The sequence below is a fragment of the Chrysemys picta genome, chromosome 1 (genome assembly GCF_011386835.1).
Source record: "Chrysemys picta bellii isolate R12L10 chromosome 1, ASM1138683v2, whole genome shotgun sequence".
NCBI lineage: Eukaryota > Metazoa > Chordata > Testudines > Emydidae > Chrysemys > Chrysemys picta.
In genome coordinates, this window is record NC_088791.1 from 163,819,502 (window position 1) to 163,843,223 (window position 23,722).

The 23,722-nt window shown below is 44.2% G+C and overlaps 1 protein-coding gene across 1 annotated transcript; it reads left to right on the forward strand.

The window, feature by feature from the left end:
* Positions 1-4,540: 4,540 nt before the first annotated feature.
* Positions 4,541-21,986, forward strand: LOC135982380 (cell surface glycoprotein CD200 receptor 2-like). Its single transcript, XM_065588799.1, has 6 exons — positions 4,541-4,940; positions 8,635-8,973; positions 14,448-14,747; positions 16,635-16,743; positions 17,411-17,531; positions 20,364-21,986. Exons 1-6 carry the CDS (start codon positions 4,859-4,861, stop codon positions 20,556-20,558), a joined length of 1,146 nt encoding a protein of 381 aa, XP_065444871.1. The 5' UTR covers positions 4,541-4,858; the 3' UTR covers positions 20,559-21,986.
* The last annotated feature ends 1,736 nt before the right edge of the window (positions 21,987-23,722 follow it).

A 23,722-nucleotide genomic window follows, 5' to 3' on the forward strand; every position in this document is an offset into this window, starting at 1 on the left:
AGGCAGTGTACGTGTACATTCAGAAGGTTCTCCACTGGACCTACTACTTTGGCAATAGAGCTTGCCCTCATGCTGTGCTGATTCTTATTTCCTGTCGTGGTTATAGGACTAGTTGCTCATCTCTTGTCTCTCTGAGTGCACCCAGCCCAGGTCTTGGGCCTTTTGCCCTCACCTGTCTTGGGGTGTGATCTTGCAATTGTCCATGTCTTAAACCAAGGTCTAGGTCAGGCTAGTTTATGTGAGGGTAAGTGCTTATCACCCAGCAGGTTCAACTGGGTTTTGGGGACCTGCTTTTCTTCCCTTGGGAAACCTGTGACCAGTGACGGTCACCAACAGCCTCCTTAAAAGACAATATTTTTATTTAGTGCCTGGAACAAACTATTAGAAAAAACTATTTCAAAACAACAAATAGCCTACATGCATATGTAGTCTCATCTAATCTTATGCTTCATTACGTAAGAACAGCCATCCTGTGTCAGACCAATGGGCTCTCTAGCTTGGCTCTGACAGTGGCCCGTTCCAGATGCTTAGGAGGGAATGAACAGAAGAGGGCAATTTTGAGCAATCCATCCCATCATCGAGTCCCAGACTCTGGTAGTTGGAGGCTTAGGGATACCTGGAGCACGGGGTTCTGTCCCTGACCATCTTGGCTAGTAGCCACAGATGGACCTGTTCTCCATGAACTTATCTAATTCTTTTAGAACCCAGTTACTCTTTTGGCTTTCACAACATCCCATGTCAATGAGTTCCACAGGTTCACTCTGTGTTGTCGGAAGAAGTACTTCCTTAAAATTGTTTTAAACCAGCTTGCAGTAGGAAGCAGAACTCAGATGGACTTTCCTTTTAAGGTACAGGAACAGAACAGACCCCACTTACAGTCTCCTAAAAAGCCCAGATCCTAAAAATCATTAGAAATTTAATTTAATTTAATTAAAAAAACAAAAACAAAAGAGAGAGAGAGAGAGAGAGAAAGTTGAGATTTATTTACATAGGTCCAAAGGCCAACTCTCTAAACAAAGACTCGCATGACTCTTCTGCCCCTCTGCCCCCACACACCCCAGACCCCATCAACTTTGGTGTGTCCAGCAGTTCAGCTGAAGGAGAGCTCTGTTGTATGTAAGAATCACCATGTGAACATAACAAATCTTACTGGCTGGATGACCTTTCTTTTATACCCTGTCTCCCTCTCCCTTATTCCCATTTGTCTCACTATGTCTAAAAACTTAGTTTGTAAACACTTTGGGGCAGGGACTGGGTCTTTGTCTGTAAAGCACCTGCCATCCTTGTAGGACTGTATAAGTAAATAATGTCATCCAGTCGCAGGGTAGCAGCGTGCCCAGTGCTCCTGCAGAGAAAAAGCATCTGAACCAAGAATAAGGAGGAAGGAAAGAGCAGCGGGATTCACCAGTGACCCAGTGTTTCCTCTGAAAAGAAGGTAATGACAGATATGATTTACATTGATGGTTTCGGCGAGTGAAGCATTGCCAGACCTGGTGCTTGACCTGTTGATGTCTCAAAATGGTGGTGCTTGACCTGTTAATGTCTGATCCCAGCTGTGATGCCTTCCTTCAGTTAGCTACTAGCCATTTCATTTTTAAATTTCCTTTTCTTATCTGACAACAAATTCACAACCAGCTATAAAAATGAAGAGCAAGGAAAAGAAATAAAAGAAATAAAAAAGGCTCCTTTCTGATGTGACAGCCTCACCTGCTTAAAGTTTTTCCTCCTCATTTTGCTTTTTTACATTTCAAAATATCAGCTCCTTACTTTGTCTCTGCTGAAGAACTGGGCAAGACCTCAGGAGGACCTGAAGCATGATACTATGTGAGGCTGTCACTAGATTGGAATCTTTCTCCCCCTCCCACCCTCAAATTGAGACTTTCTCCCTATTCCTCAGTTCTCCCCTCCCTGACCTTAAAAATCACCCCTGGTTTGCCCCTCCACCATTGTGGGGAGGGAGAGGTGAAGTTCAGGTTACAGCCCCACCTGCCATCACTGAACTGGTATTTGAAAGAATTTACCCGCAAAAAGTGAGGGTGGGAAATATGCTAGTTCTCACACTCCCAAAACAAAAAAATAAGTAGAATAAAATTTGAACCTTTCTTTGATACGTGATAAACAGCAAAACCACAAAGCTCCTCTTGTCTCTATTGCTCTCCTTGCTAAGCTTGTATATCCCCAGAACCTGTTAAAATAATCTTAGGACTGACATAGTACTTTCCATCTGTGCAGCTTGAAGCACTTTACACAGATAGGTAAGCATTCTCTCCCCCATTTCACAGCTGGGAAAACTGAGCCACAGAGCGGTGAAGTGACCTGGCTAAGGACACATGCTGATTCAGTGACAGAGCTGGCAAAAGCAGCAATGTCTTTAGTCTCCTAGTCCAGTGCTCTGTACTGGGGACCACACAGTCTCCCATAGCTGCACCCAGGAAAGGGGCTGTTGGAGAAGTTGTGATTTATGGTAAGACTATGAAGCTACTGTGGCTCATGGAGAAATGAGTCTTTTTCAGAATAGACTTAATGTGGAAGGGACAGAGGTTGGGGTGGAAAGGCAGCAGGAGAGGCAGAGAAAGGGGCTGATTTGATTCTTCAAAATTCAGCATAAAATAGAACATATTCCCGCCTACCCCCACATGATGATTCCTGCCTTTGGGTTGTGTGTATCTGAAGGAGAATTGTATAAGTAGAGGCACTCAGTCATGTGGTCATAAAACCATTCACATTTCTGGGCAGATGAGTGTGGGGGAGAGAAGGGTTCTGACCTGTGGGAGGCAGAGGATGGGGAGGAGCAGGAGCAGGGGATGTCTGTTTTAGAGGCTCTGGACAGTGGGCAGGGAAAGCTTAGAGAACAGAGGGGAGGTTTCAGAGCAGGGACCGAAAGGGGAAGCTTTGGGTGTGCACGTTTTTAGCATGGGAAGAGGGAAATAGTGACTAGTTAGGGAAGTTTCTGAGGTGTGTAATGGGAAGCAGCTGAAGAGGGGAAGTCTGTGCTATGGGGAGGGTTCTGAGGGCTGAGGTAATGGGGAAGCCAGAGAAAGTGGTTCCAGGAACATCATGAATTGTGAAGAGCTGGTGTGACGATGCGGTTCTGGCGGAACCCAACTGAGAGTGCCAACTCAGGACAAATTGCTCAAACAGGGCAGTTACAGCCCAAGGCTGGGGTTTTTCCACCTCTAAGGCAAACCAAACCAGCCAGACTAAGAGGACTTCGGTCTCACCCCACTGGCTAACCGCAAGTCTCATACTTAATGTCCTTAGACACTCCAGTTTCCCAGTATCACCACCAGTACCACCCATTATGGGGACAAATGGTTATGAAAACCAATACCCAAATAAAAGAAAAAAGGTTCTCCTGATCCCAAAGGACCAAGCCCCAGACCCAGGTCAATATACAAATCAGATCTTACCCACAAATCACGCTGTTGCCAATCCTTTAGAATCTAAAATCTAAAGATTTATTCATAAAAGGAAAAAGATAGAGATGAGAGTTAGAATTGGTTAAATGGAATCAATTACATACAGTAATGGCAAAGTTCTTGGTTCCGGCTTGTAGCAGTGATGGAATAAACTGCAGGTTCAAATCAAGTCTCTGGAGTACATCCCCAGCTGGGATGGGTCCTCAGTCCTTTGTTCAGAGCTTCAGTTTGTAGCAAAGTCCCTCCAGAGGTAAGAAGCAGGATTGAAGACAAAATGGAGATGAGGCATCAGCCTTATATAGTCTTTTCCAGGTGTAAGAACACCTCTTTGTTCTTACTGTGGAAAATTACAGCAAAATGGAGCCTGGAGTCACATGGGCCAGTCCCTGCATACTTTGCTGAGTCTCAAGGCATATTTGCCTTCTCTCAATGGGTCCATTGTATATGATGGTCCTTAATGGGCCATCAAGCAGGCTAGGCAGAGCTAATCCCAGCTTGTCTGGGATGTCACCCAGAAGCATAGCATAAGTTTGCCATACAGACAGTATAGAGCCAATATTCATAACTTCAACTACAAAACTGATACACACATATAGACAGCATACTCATAACCAGTAAACCATACCCTTGTCTTAGACATCCCATTTGATGCCCTTTATACAAGATTTGGGTGCCACTACAGGACCTTGGTTGCAACAATGATCTATATGGTCCCAGTTTATGTCAATAATGTCACAGCTGGATTTCCAACTCGGCCTATCTCCTCAGGCATTTCTGTGAAGCAAATATGACTGTAGTGTTCAGAGAAATGTTGGCTAGTAGTGAAGGATATCACACGGGTATGTGAAGGATTGTTGCATAAGATATTTGCATTAAGAGGGGTATCCACAGACTCCGCCAATGCCGTATCACTTTGAGCACCAGGTAAGTAATTGATTGCGTCAGCCTGTGCAATCTGAGGAGAAAATCTCGCTGAGGGTGTGTAGGGAAGGGCTGATTGGTTTAGGGTGTGTCTGCAGAAGGGGTTTCTGTAGGTGATTTAGGAAAGTGGAGAGAGGGGAAGGGGAGTGAGCGCTCTAGTCTGTGGACAGTCTATTTGCTCTAATGAAAGCCCAAGGCTGGGGCAGTTGGTTAATGATTGACATTCCCATTCAACTGGCTTGCTGGTGCCAGCAGGCACTCTGGTGTCAGCTACAATTACAGCAGCTGCAAATAGGAGATGAGGAGTGGGAAGAGAAACAGCGCATGCAATTGGATGCAGACAGGTAATCTCACAGTGGAATGTGAGCCGTTTTGAGCTGTGGCCAATCAGACGAGATGAGTCATATGCAAGAAAAAGGCGCCACATTCAAGTCGTCTCATTGAAAGAAAAGCTCTTTCTGCAGATCCAGAGGGAAAAGGAAAAAAATTCCATGAGAATAAAATAAACCTTCTCCAAGATGTGTTTGCAGAGGGTTTGGTGGCCTGAACTCTGGCTCATTCTGCTCTGGGTACTCTGCCTGCTTAGAGCGCCATTCACAGGTGAGTGGAGTTTCCCTTTATCCTCCTGTTTTGTATAGCAGTTGCATGGCAGCAATCGCTGGACGATTCAGTCCTAAATAGAGCTGAGAACATGCAACATAAAGAAGGGGGAGTGGGAGGGAGAGAATGGACAGATGGACTGTCCTGTCAGACAATTCTAAATTGTTACTAATAATAATACTAGCAAGGGTTAGTAATAGCATATTTTGGCAGGGGCAGTGAGAGGAAAAATTTCCTTTTTACCTTATCCAATAATTCTATATATTCCCACTTACAATAAATATAAACCAATTAATTTTAAGTTTCCCGCAATTAGAGAAAAATGTCCTGATCACTTTAACTAAGAGGATAGAATCAGAGAATTCTGGGAGGGAAAAAGCATGTCCTCTCCACTAACAATGCAACAGTCAATATCAAATTCCCTCCCAAACTAGGGTCTGCCAAATCCCCACATCCTTTCTCATATGAGTTCTGCCTGAGAAAGCCCTGAGAAATTAGTTGTGCAGGTGATTAAAGACACTATCAGTTCACCTTGCCCACCTCCTTTTTTTAACAAAACTCAAGACTAATGCACATTATTTATGTGATATATATATATATATAGAGAGAGAGAGAGAGAGAGAGAGAGAGATTGCAGAAAAAGGAGGCAGTTCAGAAATGGCCAGTAAAAATAATTACAGGAAAAGCTGGAGAAAACTTCAATATTTAGAGAGAATGAAAAGATTGGGGCAGACAATTAAGAGTGGTCATGATAATGGGTTGGAGAATAATGAATGCTACAGAAATCAAGTACTCCTCCTTGTCCTCTTATCATACAATAAGGAGACATTAAATAAGAAGGAAAAGCACCAAATTGAAAGCTGACAAAAGGATACACTTTTTCACAGAATGCACAATAAGTTTGTAGAACTCATTGCTACAGCATACCGAGGTCATGAGTTTGGCAGGAACCAGAATTGGACAGTTAACTGGATAATGAGAACATCCACAGTTATTAGTTTAGGATATATTTAAATGTTAAACAGATATAAGTTTTCCCCCTTTAAGGCATTAGCTAACCTTCAACTGAAGTTGCAAAGAAATGCCACTATAGAGAGGTTATTCTATAAATTCCCACCAGGGGGTTCCTGCCCCTGCTCCTCATCGCAGCCAGAGACAGGATACTGGCATAGATGGGCCATTGATCTTTTCTGGTATAGCAATGGCTGTGTTCTCAATGGAATTTAGGTGTTACCAAAATGGATAGTCCCCTGCTGTGTTTGCACCCCACATAGTAATCCAAACATTGCAGCCTTTGGTTTGTGCTTGAAAGACAGAAAGTTAAACTGATTAGAACAGAAATGGAATACACCAGTCTATTCTCATGTCCAAGGCGAATGAAAGTGAAAAAGCAAACAGGAGAAAGTGCATTTGATTTCTTTTAAACTGTGTTCCATGTTGTTAATTTAAAGTGGTGTTGGTTAATAAAATTATTTTTAAGACAAATTTCTAAGTATTCCTTCAATGACTCAAGATCCTATACCAGTCCCTTGTTTTTAGGATTACAACAGCTACTAAACACTTGACCTGAATGAGAACTAGGAGCAGTGAAATTCACAGAGAGAGCAGAGTGCCTTAGCATTCACAGCAAATATCAAAATCCGCTCTCCTGCCTGGTTAATGAGGGTGTGGGGGAGGTGCCAAAGGAAAAATAAGGGATCACCTGACACATGGTCCCTGCTGTATTAGAGGGAAATGAAAGAATAAATCCAAAGACACCTCCCCTGGTCCTAAGATGCTTGTGAGCTGGGAGCTCGCTTCTCAGCACTATCCTGTCTTCATCTGTCCAGGCTCCAGTGATAAGTGACAGGAGATGCCCTTTTCTTCCTGCTCTATCTCAGTTTTGCTGGCAAATTAAATGTAAGTCAGGTGTAAGTGCTCTTTTGGGAAACTAAGCTCACCTGAGTTGCTCCTTGGGTCTGTGACCCCTTTGGGGTTTTGTTTTAGATCATATTAATTAACCAAGAGAGAAGAGGGAAGAAAGGTGGACAGTTCAGAAACATGTCAAAAGTCTCTTCAGATGATGTGAGTGGAGGAAGTATTGCTAGCATGCAGGTTGGATCAGTCTCATCGATACCCCGGATGATTCAGCATGTATCGCTTCCCGGCTCTTTGAGCTGTGGTCAAGTGAAAAATTTCTCTGGCCATTCAATTCCTCTCTCTGTACTTCTCTAACTGCTCTCTCTCCCCTCTCACCTTTTTTCAGTAGTTGTGTACAATTGAGGAAAGCTGAGAGAAGGAGACAGCTGCAGGGAATAATTATTCCCCCTCAGCCCCCAGAGCAGCCACACACCAAGAATGGTTTAGGTCTCTTTAGGCAGCAGAAGTGTCACTCTCTTGTCTGAACACACTAACCCAGCAGCTCTCATAGTCTGCTCTGCAGAGCCTTGGTCTGGTACATGGTTCTGTGTTGTCCATCTTGTTTCCAGCTGCTTCTAGAAGCATCATCTTTATTTAAACAATAATAAAACAGTGGGGGGAGGGGCTCCACACTCTAAAACCTGGAGGAAACAAATGAGTCAGTATAAATTTCTCCACTGGGAGGGGAAGAGCCAGGAGCTGCTAGTGGGAGAGTGATATCCCCGGGGAGAAAGGGACTGGGCGGGATAAAGAGAGGACTAGTTGGCAGACAAGTAGAAGGGAAGAAGGGATCACACAAATGGGGAGAGGGAGTGAAGAGCAAAGATACTGGATGATAAACTTCTCCTTAGACAGTCGAAAAGTCTCCCTAATGCTCCCCACTGTTCCTTCACTAGGTGAGGAAATTTGATGGAGATAAATTCACAGCAAGTGTGAAAAATTGGGACTGGGTGGGGGGTAATAGGTGCCTATATAAGACAAAGCCCCAAATATCGGAACTGTCCCTGTAAAATCGGGACATCTGGTCACTCTACATGCTAAGGAATGGAAGGGGAGGTGTCTGTGAATCGATTTCTATAAGATCTGGCCCACACTAGGAAAAGGTTTAAAGACCCCTTAAAACTGGCACTACTACTATGAATCTGAAACAGAGCTCACCAAGTGCATGAGGCTGCTCTCGCTGGGCAAAGATCACTGCCTAAGCTTGTGTTTTATTTTATCACTTCATCTCCAGGGGAGGATTTCAGTGAAGAATTTTCATTTTGTATCTTCTGGGCTTATAGCCAGATAAATAAGGGCTCCTTTGTGAACTTCCTCTGAGTTCTGTGATACCTGCTGCCATCTTGCGGCTGTGTGGAGTCATAGCAACTTGCTGTTTTGTCACTGATTCCCCAGACAGGAAAGAGGCAGAGGAGAGGGACTTATCAGCAGGCTGTTCACAGGAGCTATTTCTCCATGTATTACTTGGGGAAAACAAGGATCATATATAGCATTTCCTGTTCTAACCTGCCTATAACCAGCTGTTAACCTAGCCTGAAAAACCTCATGCCGTGTTAATTATTACTTTCCCATGACCACACTGACAAGGACAGTGTGTAACACTTGTAGTGTATTTGTTGCATAGAAGACTTAGGCAGCTGGTAGTGTCTGAGCTGCATACCGCATCCACACGGTGGTCCGGGGACTTGGTAAAATACACACATGCCCAATGTGGTGTCCAGGGCTGTCGTAGAGATTCCCTCTGTGGACATTGCACGATCTTTTAATGTGATCCTTGATGTGGCTCTGTTTCCAGGTGCCAATGAAGCAGTGAGATGTGAGAGAGTTCCTGCAGCAGCCTTAGGTAAAGATGTGACCCTGAAATGTAACTTCACACACTCTTTGGATGTTTTACAAGTCACCTGGCAGAAGTTGGAAGGCTCTTCATTCAAAAACATAGCTACCTACAGCAAGGCACATGGAACTAAATCCATAGGGCCTTTCAATAAGAGAATTTGTTTCAATGATACAAGTCTGAAAGCATCATCCATCACTTTTCGTGGCGTGACATTGGAGGATGAAACATGTTATAAGTGCATCTTCAACGCATTTCCATATGGCTTCTTCGGCAGAGAAACTTGCCTCATTGTACAATGTGAGTTTTAAACCATTTTTCTCTAATGGTGCAGCGCCCTCTAGTGATTGGACACAGAATGTCCATGTAATTGTCTATTGCACCAACTTCTGTTGGTGAGAGAGACAAGCTTTGGAGCTACACAGGGCTCTTCTTCAGGTGTGGGAGTGTCACAGCTAAATAGAAGGTTGAACAGATTGTTTAGCATAAATATTTAGCACCTATTCTAAGTCTAAGGGACCATTCAAGGTGCAGTAACCCATTAACACCCCTGTAGTCATAGTGGCTTACAGATTGTTGTATTAATTAAGTCCAAACTTAAGTGACGGGATGCTTGTCAACTAATTGCAACTGAGTTTCAGACAAGACATGGAAAATCATGGAAAAGTAGTACTGGACCCATATTATTTACAATAATTTGGAAAAGCTAACAGCTCGAGCCGCGCTCTGCCCGGAGCGGACAGCAGGGGCTCCTGCTGTCAAAATTATGGTGGAAGCCTAATGCGGGTTCTGCAATTTCCACAATATCAACAATTAAGTAGGGCCTTAGAAATAAGCCATAAATGCTTTATTAAGACCACGGTTTTCAGTATCTAGCAAAATTATGCTAAACTATCTGTTCAACTTTGTTGTCCTGGGTTCCCTGGGGTGCAGCCTTGGACTGTGAAACGGCTGTACATCCTTAACTCTCTCCAGCCTGGGCTGTCTCTCACAATGCCTTGGTAGTGACAAGCAGCAAGCCCCTCCAGGCACTGTTATCACTCAGCCCAATCACATGAAAAGCCCCAAAGCCAGCTAGAATTATATTGGTAACTAATGAATCACACAGAGAAAGGCACCAGCCAAATCCACCAGCCAAATCCCCCCAGCTCCCAGCATTGTACCTCAGGAATATACCATCTTGTACTGCTCAAGATGGGCAGTGCAAATGTATTAATTGGTTCAACACTTCATCAATAGAAAATGGATATACACCAGCCTTTGCAAACCTGAGCAGATTACCAAACAGTTTATACAAACTCACTGGTAAAGATAAACAGTAAAACAAATTTATTGACAACAACCAATATAAATTAAAATATTATCACACAATCTAAACTCTCAACTGTGATCCGCGAGCTCCATTCAAGTGGTCCACAGATAGTTCCATCTAAGGTGTTGGCCGCACATGAAAAAATGAAGGGCCACCCGCCTAATTAGTGGAGACACGCAGGTAGGGGAGAGAGGGAGACACCCCCCCTCCATTCCAGCTCTGGGGCTGCCGTAGTAAGGGAGAGAGGGCACATCCATTGCATTTGAAAGGTAAGACTACTGATATTTAAATATGTGTTGTTTGCTTTCATTTGTACGTTAATTATTATTATTTACAATGGCTATCTAACAGTACAAACAATAATTGGAAAGATCATCAAAAATTTCCAAGTGGTACGCAAAAAAAAAAAGTTTGAGAACCACTGATCTAGCTAAAGTATTTTTTCTCACCCCACAGGATATTGCAGTTTATAATACACAGATTTCATCCTTGAAACCTGGGCCAGTCTCCTCTGTTGGAGTCTTAACTAAGTCTTCTCAGTGTCCTTGTTGCTCGCAGCATAGGTGAGGGCAGGAGAAAGGACAAGCGTGTTCCCCTGTGTTCTGTTTTATACCCTCAGTCCCGTGTGCTTGTAGAACACAAGTCCAGGCATGTCTGGTAGGCATTACTGCAGGAAGGGCGGCCAGCTCATCCCTCGGCCCACGCTCCTTCCTGCAGCCCCCATTGGCCGGAGAAGCACTAGTCTAAATTCTCAACCCTATTAGACTGGGCAATATCTAGCTCAGAGGTACTCAAACTGTTGTTCATTGACCACCAGTGGTCCGTGAGCTCCATTCAGGTCGTCCACAGATAGTTCTCTCTAAGGTGCGCGCCTGGGCGGCCGCACACAAGAGAATGAAGGGCCCACCCACCTAATTAGTGGAGCTGCGCAGCCACACCTGTGCAGCTCCACTAATTAGGTGCCTGGGCCCTGGAGAAGATGCACATGTAAGGTGAGGTGATGGCCTTGGGAGGACTAAGGAGTAGGTGGAAGGTGGCAGTGGGGTCAGAAGAGGGGGTGGGGAGCATTTGGGACGTGCAGGGCTGTGGCAGCCAGAGAAAGAGGCGACTTTCCTCAGCTCCAGGGCTGGGCTGCTGGGGAGAAAAGGCCCTCCTTCCCAGCCTCAGCTCTGTGGCTGCTATAGCGGGGGAGAGACCCTCCTCCTTCTTAGCCCCAGATCGGGGGCTGCTGCTGTGGGGCAGAGAGGGCACATCCATCACACTTGAAAGGTAAGACTACTGATATTAAAATGAGAGTTGTGTGCTTTTATTTGTAGAACAAAAAAAAATTATTATCATTAAGGTTTTTTTCTTATATAGCACTTTTATCCAATGGTTAGCTAATGGTTACAATGCTTAGCTAATGATGCAAACAACATTTGGAAAGATGATTAAGTGAGACCCTCAGCAATTTTCAAGGGGTCCGTGGAAAAAAAATGCTTGAGAACCACTGATCTAGCTTAAGCAGTTTTTCTCACCTCACTGGATATTGCAGTTCATAGTACGCAGATTTCATCCTTGAAACCTGGGCCAGTCTTCTGTGTTGGAGTCTTAACTAAGTCTTCACAGTGTCCTTGTTGCTCGCAGCATAGGTGAGGGCAGGAGAAAGGACAAGCATGGTCCCCCTGTGTTCTGTTTTATACCCTCTGTCCCATGTGCTTGTGGAACACAAGTCCAGGCATGTCTGGTGGGCATTGCTGAGTCCCCAGGCAAGGTTGAGCAATTCCCTTGGTGGGGCCTTATGCAGGTGAGTCATTGAATTGAAGCTCTCTTGCTGGACAATGGCTGTTGATGGGTTGTTTCACACCCCGCCCGAGCGTTGGTTACTTTCCTTGCTGTTGCTAATATCTGGCTGATTTCCCAGTTTACAGCATGTTTTCGTGACAACCACACAACACAATTCTCATAACTTCATATGCATTAATGATATACAGATATGGATAGAAAAATCACTTTCAGCAGATCATAACATTTCTCCCGATACCTCACACGGCCTGCTTTATATGCAAGATCACAATTACATACAGATGAGGAATATGGGGATTACAAGACGTTCCCCCAAGGTATAGTATGTCACTCTTGTATTTACCTGTGACACTGAGTACTTTTCCCAGACCTGAACAAGAGCTCTGTGTGAGCTCAAAAGTTTGTCTCTCTCACCAACGGAAGTCTGTCCAATAAAAGATACTGCATTACCCACCTTGTGTCTCTATTATCCTGGGACTGACATGACTACAACAACACTGCATAGTATAAATTTCATCATTTTGAATTCATTAACCTAAAAATATATGTTGAGTATACAAACTCTTCCACAAGAACTATTTCTAAACTTGAAAATGGTCTTTGTGGTACCTCTGACTAAACCTCTACCAACTAGTGGGGGTGGAGGGAGTTGTACGTGTTCTGTGTTAAAAGAATGTTTTGAAGGTTGCAAAGTCAAGAACTCAAAAGTTAAAAAATTCCACGTTTATGATCACCAAACAACCTTAATTCTACCCTCTCTTTCTCCCCTACGCACTGCACTGCACTGAAGGAGGCCGGTGTAGTCCAGAAAAAGTATGTGATCATGTAATTAAAAGCTGTTTCATGTATAATGCCCAAGCGGGTACTAATACAGTTAAATAACTTTCTTCTAATGTAGTCTTTTAGTGTAATTTCCTATGTTTAGTAAACGACAAGGTTAAAACAAATTATCTTGGGTTTACCTGTAACAAGAACCTCTCATTTATCATCAATAAGATTGGATCCCTGAGCCTTTGCTGTTGCACCAGACTGCTACCACCACAGCACTAACTTCATTAGCTGGCAGCAGGAGAAGGTTGCTGTTCCAGAGGGGGAACGGACCATTGGTACTATGTGCTAGGTCCAGAAGGTGGAAAACGGCCCTGCCCAGGTTTCTTTCTTCCCTCTCCCCAGGAGACAGGCACTCCTCTTCCATGCTAGGGCAGCAGTCTGGGAGAGATGAGATTCTGGGCATGTTTGAGGGGCTCTGTCCAGTCCAGATGTTCCAAGACACTTCTTGCTTCAGCTGTTCTCACGGCCATTCCTAGTTTGGTGCTTCTGCTGCTGCTTTGGCAGTGGTATGAGCCTGGTGTTCAGTGTTCATGTATTTGATTATTAATTTGGCAAACAAGAGAAAGGGAATGGTGATATATAACCATTGAGAACTCAGTTAAGCCTGAATGGAATTTCATGGGACAAAGAAAAGGCACTTCACCAGCCTGAGGGATTTCCCCCTGCTGAATTTCAAAGGGTTGCTGCAAACCAGGAAGGTTTTAGAGCGTCTAAAACACTTCATTCTTCTATAAAGAAAAAAGTTACACAACTTAAATATAGGGATGGCTAGCAGTTGACTGATAATACAAAAAGCTGTGAATGTATAAATACACCAAGACAAGATCAGCAGAGATAGGAGATGAAAGAGTGTAAGATGTTCTAACATACAGAAATATTTATCTATTAGATCAGTAGAAGAAGCCAATCAAGTTTGAATCAGTTTGTTCCCTAACATCCCCATCCTCCTTGTGTAACACAAGGTTCTCAAAGACGATGTTGGTTTCAGTCATTGTAGAGCCAAAGTTTAGCTGTGTTCATGGTTATATAGCAGAACAACCCCTCCCCCCAGCCTTGTGATCAAATCCACAGGAGGTCTCGGGTGAAGGAAAGCTTTACAAGGTTTCTCTTGTGAAATTCCTCAGCAGTTTTCAGCTGAGGAGGTGCTGGTGCCACATACTCCTATAAAAGAAGTTAGTTCTTCCTCAGGTATTGCTGATGCCCTAAAATCCATGTGGATACTGGGGGTTCCGCTAGGTCCATGGGCCATAAGTGTAGAGATATACCACTAATCTGCTTTATGGAGCTGAATTGACAGGACTTTCCCTTCTGGCCATGGTTCTTGTATCCAACTCCCAAAGGAGCTCCCATAGCATGGAGAAATTCCACTCAGAAGTTAATACAGCTATTTCTAAGTGGATTTTCTCCTAGATTGATTCAAGAGGATGTGAATCCAGGCCTACTCCTGACTTGCTCCTTCCCCATATGTGGATCCTCAATTCAATAAAGGGCTCTCCTTGGATTCAGGGACAGGGAGGTTGTGCCTCAAAAGTGTTTATCAGCACATTTTTTTCAATCACAAAAACAGGACACACGAATGTGCAGGGAGTTTCCTGTGGAGCAGCGAAGAAGGTACCATCTGGCCCAATTTTCTTTAATTTCCAACCCTACGCCACCTGCGTAAAAACCCCTAGCAAACAGTTAAAATATAATAATGAACCATTAAAATCTATGACTATAAAGGAACATATTGAACATATCAGGAATAGTGTGGTTTTCTCCATTAAAATCTTTGCACATGTCTTAGTTTTTTGGTCACGGTGTAAGGAATATTGTCATTTCCGTTGCACTCTACTTTTTCTCTTAGCGATTTCTCCAGTAAGAACTGAACTCCTTTCGAACGCCAGCACCCCGGGGGTCCGGACTGCAGTCTGCTCAGCTACAGCAAAACCTGCCCCAGAAATCACATGGAAGCCTGAGGGCATCCTGATTGGCCAGCCTGAGATACATGGAGTTAAGAATGCAAATGGCACCGTGACCGTGACAAGCACGTGTAACGTCTCTGTGGGGCTCCTGCAATCGAACAACCTCCAGGCTTTGACTTGTGTAATAAATCACCCTATGGGAAGGAAAGAGCAGATAATTGACCCACTAGAAGAATATGACGGTAGGTTAGATCTTGGTGTTGGTATATTATTGTCTGGGGACTGGAGAGCAGAGAAAAGCCGTACCAAACAAAATAATAGTTGTCCAAAGAAGGTTGGTTCTCTTCCAGTGAATTAAAAATAAATTCTTAATGTATAATCACAGTGAATACAGTTGTGGTTAAATCTTGCCTGGCCATAGATTTGCCCTGTGGACCCTGCTTTTCTTCAATGGCTTGTATCTGAGGACTTCTCTTCACTGCAACAGTGCATTCAAGTTAGTGCACTTTAGTTACTACACTGCAGCTCCACATAGTGCTTTGATAAGCAGAGCTATTGGATTAGCTGATAATGAGATGTTGTAACTTCAGCACCACTCCTATTTCAACCTGCTCCCCTGATGGGCCAGCTAGTGCAAACGTAAAACATCAGTTAACTTGATCTCGAGACTTGTATGCGGATGGGAGTCGTAATACTCGAGTTACAACTCGCAACCCTGTTGGTATGTTCACACAGCAGCTGGCAAGGTACTTCCCAGCCTGGGTGGACAGAGACATGATAGCTTAGATGGAGATAGTGTGCTAAAACTAGCACTGTGGCTGTTGCAGATTGGATGGTGGTAGGGAGTAACTAACCCCACTGGAGCACCTACAGGTGATAGCCTGAGCGGCCACATGTGCTACCACATCTTCACTGCTATAGTTACCCATTCTAAAATCAGGCCTTCCCTTGCCGTGGAGACATACACTTAGATATTCAGAAGACCAAGCTTTTCCTGGTATTTCAGTCCTAGAGCTGTTTCTGGAGCTTTAGATTAAAGGATGTCCTGTACTGAGGATTTCTTTGAATTTCTTATCACAAATTACCTTATTTCTTATAGAAAAAATCACGAAAGCAGCCATTTTTTCAAAATTAACTTTTTTACAAAAAGTATTGTAAACATGAAAATCTTTCATTTTTGGTCAGTTTCAACATAATTGATTTTTCTGAATATTCATTTTCATTATTTTTCATTTGACAACTTTGCTAAACAAAAAATTAATAATGATTTTGACAATAAAATTAAAAGTATATATTGAAAACCCACCTTGTTGAATCTTTGAGGTAAAAGGGTCCATTCTAAGCTCTGTGAAATGGAGGCACCTTTGAAATTTTGAAACTTGCAACCTGTTTCTTTCTGTTTTTCAAGTAGGTCTAAGAGGCAATAGCAGTATAAATGCGTGTTCATGGGACTCTCTCGACTAACAGTAATTTTTATGATGAATCGCTACTTAGCACTTTCAAAGCATTTCACAGCTACTAACTAATCCTCAAAACACATCTGTGAAATATGTATTACTAGAATTAGCTGAATAATGCAAAAACATTATTCATACCTGTTTTAAAAATGAACAAAGATCTTTATGTGTATGGCACAAGGTTACGTGCTATTCTTTATTAGCTATTCATCAATCCCTATTCTCCTGTTCACAAAATCTTCCATCCAATCAGAGAGCAGAAACAGAATCATGTAACCCAAATGACCAATCACATTTCAGAGTAGCCGATAATGAAAGTCAACAGCTCACATATACCGTATCTGTTCAAATAAACTCTGGTACACTGTTCTGTGAATAAGGAAGACATGACCAGAGATCAGCAATTCAGAAACAGAAGAAAAGTTTTATGATCCGATTATTTATTCATCATGAATAATTGACCTACTCTAACGAATATCCCCATTTTATAGTTTGAAAAAAAGTGATACCCATAGAGGTTAACCAACATGTCCACTTTCTACACTTAGTTTAGAATTGAGTTTAGAACTCAATGATTGCTCGGTCCCAGTTTCTGGACAGGAAACATACGAAGAGCTTTGACATCCATTTGGGTTCTGTGTGACATTTGGTGTGTGCTAATTTGCATTTCAGCATCTGATGAGGAGAGCAAAATATATATTTGGCAAGTGCTTGGCATAATTTCTATTATTCTGAATGCCATAGGAGTCACCATCATCATCAAGAAAAGCAAAGGGAATAAGTAAGTTGAATTATCATTTTCTAGTAAATTATCTTACAGAATTCTATTAAACTCCTTTTCCATCACTTAACACCATGTTACAACGTCAAGTTTCCACATAACATTTACACTTACAAACTTCAGTGCACACATACAAACAATTCCTTTCCTCTCTCATCTTCTTTCAGAGATGATGTTCTCAATCTATAATGTAGCCTAAAATGAAGCACCTGTCACCTGAATGTCTTCAGAACTTGAAAACAAACCTTGGTGTCTGTCCCAGATTTTTATAGGTATTTACATGTTATTACACAAAGTATTGCAGGCCTAACTGATTTTTGAGCTTATCTCATTTTGAAAAATGATTTAGGCATTTAGAAGCAAATATCCCATTAACAGTCAATGGGTTTAGGCTTCTCGGTGCCTTTTTAATGAGACTTAGGCCAGGTCTGCACAACAGACCTATACCCATACGTGTGAGCAGGATGTCAACATAAACATTAGTCACCTCAGGACCTTTCTTTTGTGATCTGTCTCCCCTCTCACTGTCTTAGCTGATTATAGTCATTGTCACTTGTCTCCTCTTATCTAAATACACATTAAATTATTTTGGTGCAGGAACCATATTTCTGTAAAATGTCTAGCACACTGTTGGGCATTGTATAAATATTGAATATTTATATCACAGACAGAGTAGCAGCATGCCCTGCACTCCTGCGGAGAAAAAGAATTTGAACCAAGATGACGGAGATAGATACCAGCACCAGCCAACACCTAAGAGCCAGCAGAGTGTTTCCTATCAAAATGAGGTAACAGAAAATCATATATAGGCAATTCACATTCATATCTTATATGAGGCAAGCAACCTAGCAATGCCTAATGCTAGGGAGTTGAGGTCTGCCACACCGTGCTTAACTTGTGCCAGGGCTTGCCAGGGCTGAACACGGCCACCTCTAGGCTCGGCAGTTCACAGCTCCGGTACCTCTCGGGTTGCAACGTCAGTTATGAAACTAAAAAAATTGCTTTCCTTACAAATTAAGCACTGCTGACACAGCTACAGTACAGACATTGGATGTCCTCCTTAAAAGAGACACTTAAACATTACATTGACTTTCTTTTGTAGGCTAATTGACTTCCTTATCTGTCCAGATAGACACTAAAGACTTTGAAAGTGAAAAGAAAAACAAAACAAAAATAAGGAACAGCTTTTGTGCAGGACTCTGGCAAGAGATTTGGAGGATCTGAATATTGGTGCTCCAAGAAGCTCTGACCTGATGTTCAGCTCTCCCTCCTATTCCTCTGTGCTTCCTTAAGCATCAGCCCTCTCCAGCTCAGTTGAGGGGAGGGAGAATCAAAGCTCATGCCGACACCTCAGGTGACATCAGCATTCAGGCCCCCCAAAGAACTCACTGACAACCTGCAGTAACAATATGGAAGAGGGAAGGCAAGATAGTGATGAGATTTCAGTGTGAAAATGAACAGGAATGGAAGCCTTTCTTTTAAAGACAATGGACGTTCAGACCGTGTCATAAAGGGGTGGCACAGCACAAAACCTTAAAGTGTGGTTCTGGTTTGGCTTTGCTCTTCACTTCTATCCAGTGCTTAATTTGCAAGGAAAGAGGTGCCAGAGCTCAAGCAATTTTTTTCTTTCCTAACTGATTTGGCAAACACACAGGTGCCGAGGCTCTGAACTGACAAGCCATGAGGTGCTGGGGCTCACCCTGGCACAACTGAAGCACTGCTTTTATCACCTGCGTACTCCCAGAACCTGCCTTAATAATCATTTACCACTTACCTAGTGCTTCTCACCCAGAGCTCTCAAAGTGCTACATATAGGTGAGTAAACATTGCCTCCATTTTACACTTGGGACTACTGAGGCAAAGGGACGTTAAATGCCTTGATCAGAGTCAGCTGGCAAGGTGGTGGCTTTGCTGGCAGTTGACGCCTGATCTGCTGATTCCTATTCTAGTGCAGTGGCCAGTGAGTCTTGTTGCCTCTCATAGCAGTATCTAGTACAACCCAAAACCCGTTCCTGCAACCCAAAGAATCATGGGTCTGTCTCACTTTACTATAAAAGAAGGATAATTGAGGGGGGGGTTTCAGGAAAATATGTTCAAGGAAGGGGCAGAGGTGGAGGGAGAGAGATGGCAGAGACGGGATGAAGCCCCATTCTCAATTACTCTGCTTCTGTATTTGTGTCAGAAGTAGAGAGTGGGAGAAGTGGCTTCAGGTCACTTTTTCAGTTCCTACATGTTGGGAAATGTGGAGCCTATCCTGGAAGTCAGTGAATAGATGTAGTGAGCTCTGGTTATATTTCCTCCCTCCCTGGCCTGCCCTCTTATGGAAACCTGTTGGGAGTATTCTCCGGGGGCCACTTCTTCTCCGTTTACACTGCTAGAGGGGCACATTATTATCCCTCTTTGAAAGTATGGAAAATTGAGGTAGAGTGCATTGAATTGACTTGCTCATGGTCTCAGAGTGAGTCAGTGGCAGTGCTGGTGATAGATGCTAGGTCTCACAACTCCTAGTTCATTGGCCCGTGTTGCTCCTATGTTGAGTAGTAGGAGGGAGGTTATATCACCTCTGTATTTAGCACTGGTGCGACCCCTGCTGGAATAGTATGTCCAGTTCTGGGTGCCCACAATTGAAGAAGGATGTTGATAAATTAGTGAGGATTCTGATAAGAGCCACAAGAATGATTAAAGGATTGGAAAACATGGGCTATAGAGATAAATTCAAGGAATTGAATCTGTTTAGCTTAATAAAGAGAAAGGTAAAGGGTGACTTGATCACAATCCAGGTACCAACATGGGGAACAAATATTTGATAATGGACTTTTCAGTCTAGCAGAAAAAGTTGTAACAAGATCCTATGTCTGAAAGTTGAAGCCAGACAAATTCATGCTAGAAATAACATGTGCATTTTTAACAGAGAGGATAGTTAACCAATGGAACAATTTTCCAAGTGATGTGATGGAAACTCCTTCACTGTCAATTTTCAAATCGAGAGGAGATGTTTTTCTAAAAGATATGATCTAGGAATAACTTTGGGGGAATTCTATGGCCTGTGTTATAAAAGGAGGTGAGATTAGCTGATCACAGTGGTTCCTTCTGGCCTTGGACTCTATAAATCAGTAGCCAGGAAATCAGTTGTTTGAGAAACAGTGATTCCTGATAGAATTATCTGACACTTGAAGTAAGATCCTCCCCAATATTTTACTTTGAAAAGGGACTGAGCTGGGAAAAGGTACTGGGGATAGAGGGAAGGGATGGGTTGAATCAGTGCAGAGATTAGATTCTTCAAAATGCAGCATCACACAGATGCTTTTCCCAAAAACTGTCTGTTTTTCCCCTTTGGTCACATGGATGTGAAGGAGAATAATATGACTAGTGGCATCTAGTCATGCAGTTATAAAACTTTCATGTCTTTTAAGCACCACCGGCCTACTGATTTGTTCCTTAATTTGTCTCGTTTATACCCATTGCCTTTTGAATGTGTTAGTTCTAATTTCTGGTACTGGCTTCTAGGAGTTTTGTTCAGTTGATCCTTTTGCTAGTGTTTTTCCCCCATTACTTTTCCCTCTCTGATAATTTAAACCTTTACCTTTAGTACCACATAACTGTGTCACTTGCTCTTATAGCGGCAAATCCCAGGATGTTCTCAGCGCAAAAGAAAATTCTTTTCAAAACAATTGTTTTCAAAGAAGAATCAAAGAGATACACTGGTACCCAGAGCAATGTTTCAAGACGAAAAAGAAGAGAATGAGGAAGGCAATCTGAATCATTCATTTGCGGAAGGGATTGAAGAGATTAAAGACTCGGTTTTTAAAAATTAGAGAGAAGGTAAACTTTCACTGCTGCAAATGAAAAAGCCGCGAAACCAATGTCACTAACTCAGCATTCAAACCAGCCCCAAAGAGGAACTTTTTCAAAGCATTGTGCAGTACGTTTGGGAGAGGAGCTATTTACAACATGACTTTGACACAAAAAGAGCTATAAATAGGGGGAGGGGGAAGAGGTGGTGGCTTCATTTCCCCCTCCCATCCATTTATGGAATGTAAAAGGTCTCTTTCAGAGAATCTGTTTGACCTGAGACTTGGAGACGGAAAACAGACAGGTGAACAAAACCAGGCCACATCCTTCCCTTCTCGCCATCCCCCCCAAGGAATAGCTGTGGCTAGAGCTGAGTGAATTATGGATTTCTCGGTTTGCTGGCAAGTCCAAAAAATTGAAAAAAACAATTATTTGGGTTGAACTGAAAACATTTTTTTTCCAAATTTTTTCAGCAAAATCACTTTTAAAGTACATTTTGAAAGAAAATGTTTTTTCAATTGGAGAGATCAGAATGTTTCAGTTTTTTGAAACCATGTTTTTACTATTTTTTCCCCAATGAAAACAATTGACTCAAATTCACCAAAAGTTTTGGTGTCTCTGAATCTTCATTTTTTTGCCTTTTTCAGTTGAAAAGAGTCACCCATCTCTAGCTGAGACACCTGTTTCATGGAAATTTACATTTAAAAGTAATTATCTCCCCTTTTACACTCTAATCTTCAGCTTACTTGGTTCCTTCTATCTCAGGCAGATGGAAAAATTTAATGGGGTTTCATTGTTGCTATACGGACCAATTTTTTTTTTAAATAATAAATTCCTGTCTCTTAAAGAGTTCAGACACAACTAGAACACCTCTCCCAGCCTGTCCTCTCTCTTTCCCAAGGTAGAGCAGCTGTGGCCAGATTAAGAGAAAAGAAAAAGAGGTAGCCACTGTTAGATGAGTGGAGAGGCATGCAGAGAAGAGTTCATTTGGAGCAAATAGCGGGAGTTCTAAAATCAAAGAGGGCAATTTTGACCTGGAAATCTAGGCAGATTAGACTAACATTGGTTAGAAAAGCAGAGATGCCATTTTAGTATTTAGCTTCCTCTCTTTAGAGCCCTCTTGGTCAGATGAACGCCTGGTGTTGGGAGAGTTTTGCCTAACAATGGTGAAATGCAAACAGTGCTGGGTTTGGATGTGTGAAACTGATGTCTAGCTGTACTTGTAACATAGACTGCCACATGAATCACATTACGTGCAACTTGCCATGTTTTATACCAAAAAAAAAAAAAAAAAAAAAGCCCACGAAATAACTTTTTAAATATTTTTTTATGTTTGAATAAATGAGCCAATAAGCGTAGTTGTATATAGAATGCAATAGGTATTTATCTGAGACTGTTAAATTCTAGTTGTGTGGATTTGCACAATAAAACACAAGTTTTGTATTTTCTGACATCTTTGTATTATGCGTATTGTTTGTCGTTGCTTCTAATTCCACGAGCTCGAAGGCTGTTTCTTTGAGGCCTGCAGGGCTGTGCTGGATTTTATGAGGCTGGGAGTCTTGAATGATCTGCGAGAGGGAATGGATAAAGCAGGAATTAACTTTGCAGTGCGTTCTCTTCTGAGAGGTGCTGCAAATACAGTGATAGAGAAAGAACACTGAGAGGAGCCCGCAAAGCAGCAGCCACTGGTGACCCCCATAACAAGCTTCTGTAAGACGTGGGGACTTGAACCTAAACGTCCTTGGAGGTAAACCCAGAGGCTGCAGCAGAGCCAGTAGCCACCCTGAGGGACTGGAGCCAGGAGCAGGCCTTAAGCCATGAACCATCAGTAACGGGAAATCTGTTAACTGGCACTAACAGGATCTTGGGGCTTTTCCTCGAAAGAGAAAATGTAAGAGGAAGGGGAACCTTGTGTTCTCCTCCCCTCACCCCTTCTCCATTCCCTGCAACTAACTTCCCTTCTTTCCATAATGTTCTGCTAGGGTTACCATACGTCCGGATTTTCCCGGACATGTCCGGCTTTTGGGGGCTCAAATCCCCGTCCGGGGGGAAATCCCCAAAAGCCGGGCATGTCCGCGAAAATCGTGAGGGAGGGAGGGCTCGGCCGGGGCCTCTTTGGCCGGGGCCGGTGCGGGGCCGATGTCGCAGTGCCCGGCCGGGCTGGGCGCGGGGCCGGGCGGGGAGCAGGGGGCCGGGCCGCGGGGGTGCGCCGGGCCGCGGGGCCGGTCCGGGGCCGCGGAGCCGCGGGGGTGCGCCGGGCCGGGGGGCCGGTCCGGGAGCCGGTCCGGGGTTGCGGAGCCGCGGGGGTGCGCCGGGCCGCGGGGCCGGGGGGGTGCGCGGGGCCGCGGGGGTGCGCTGAGCCGGGGGGCCGGTCCGGGAGCCGGTCCGGGGCCGCGGGGGTGCGCCGGGCCGCGGGGGTGCGCTGAGCTGGGGGGCGGTCCGGGGTCGCGGAGCCGCGGGGGTGCGCCGGGCCGGGGGGCCGCGGGGGTGCGCCGGGCTGGGGGGTGCGCCGGGCCGGGGGGCCGCGGGGGTGCGCTGAGCCGGTCCGGGAGCCGGTCCGGGGTCGCGGGGGTGCGCCGGCCGGCAGTGCTGGGCGGGCCGGGGGGGCCAGCCTGGGCCGCACCTCCTCCCCCCATCCCCCCCCTTACCTGCTTCAGGCTTCCCGCGAATTAAATGTTCGCGGGAAGCAGGGGAGGGGGCGGAGACATTGGGAGGGGGCGGAGTTGGGGCGGGGCACGGGCGGGGCTGGGGGCGGGGCCGGGGCCCCGTGGAGTGTCCTCCATTTGGAGGCACAAAATATGGTAACCCTAGTTCTGCTCTGCCCACAATTGGTTTCTCCACGTGCCCTGACTCTCTTGCATCACAGTTGCAGGAAGGAGTTTGGAGGGCATTGGGGGTAGATGATAAAGGGATATTTAGCCCAGCAGGGAGAGGAGGTCATGCTCCCAGGGGGGACAGGACAAAGAAGGGGGAGGCACTGGAGAGTGGGGAAGGAACAAAGCTATGGCTGGGCCTTGAAGCAAGGGAACACGGGAAAAGAAAGGGCTGGTGCAGAATGAGTCTGGACAGAGGAGGGAAGTCAGAACAGGAGAGGATGTAAAGAGAGCACCCTGGGCAGCATCTGCAGGGGCTGTGTGTGGTGGTGGTGCGGAGGGTGGGGGTATGAATAGTGGGAGGGAGAGGAAGG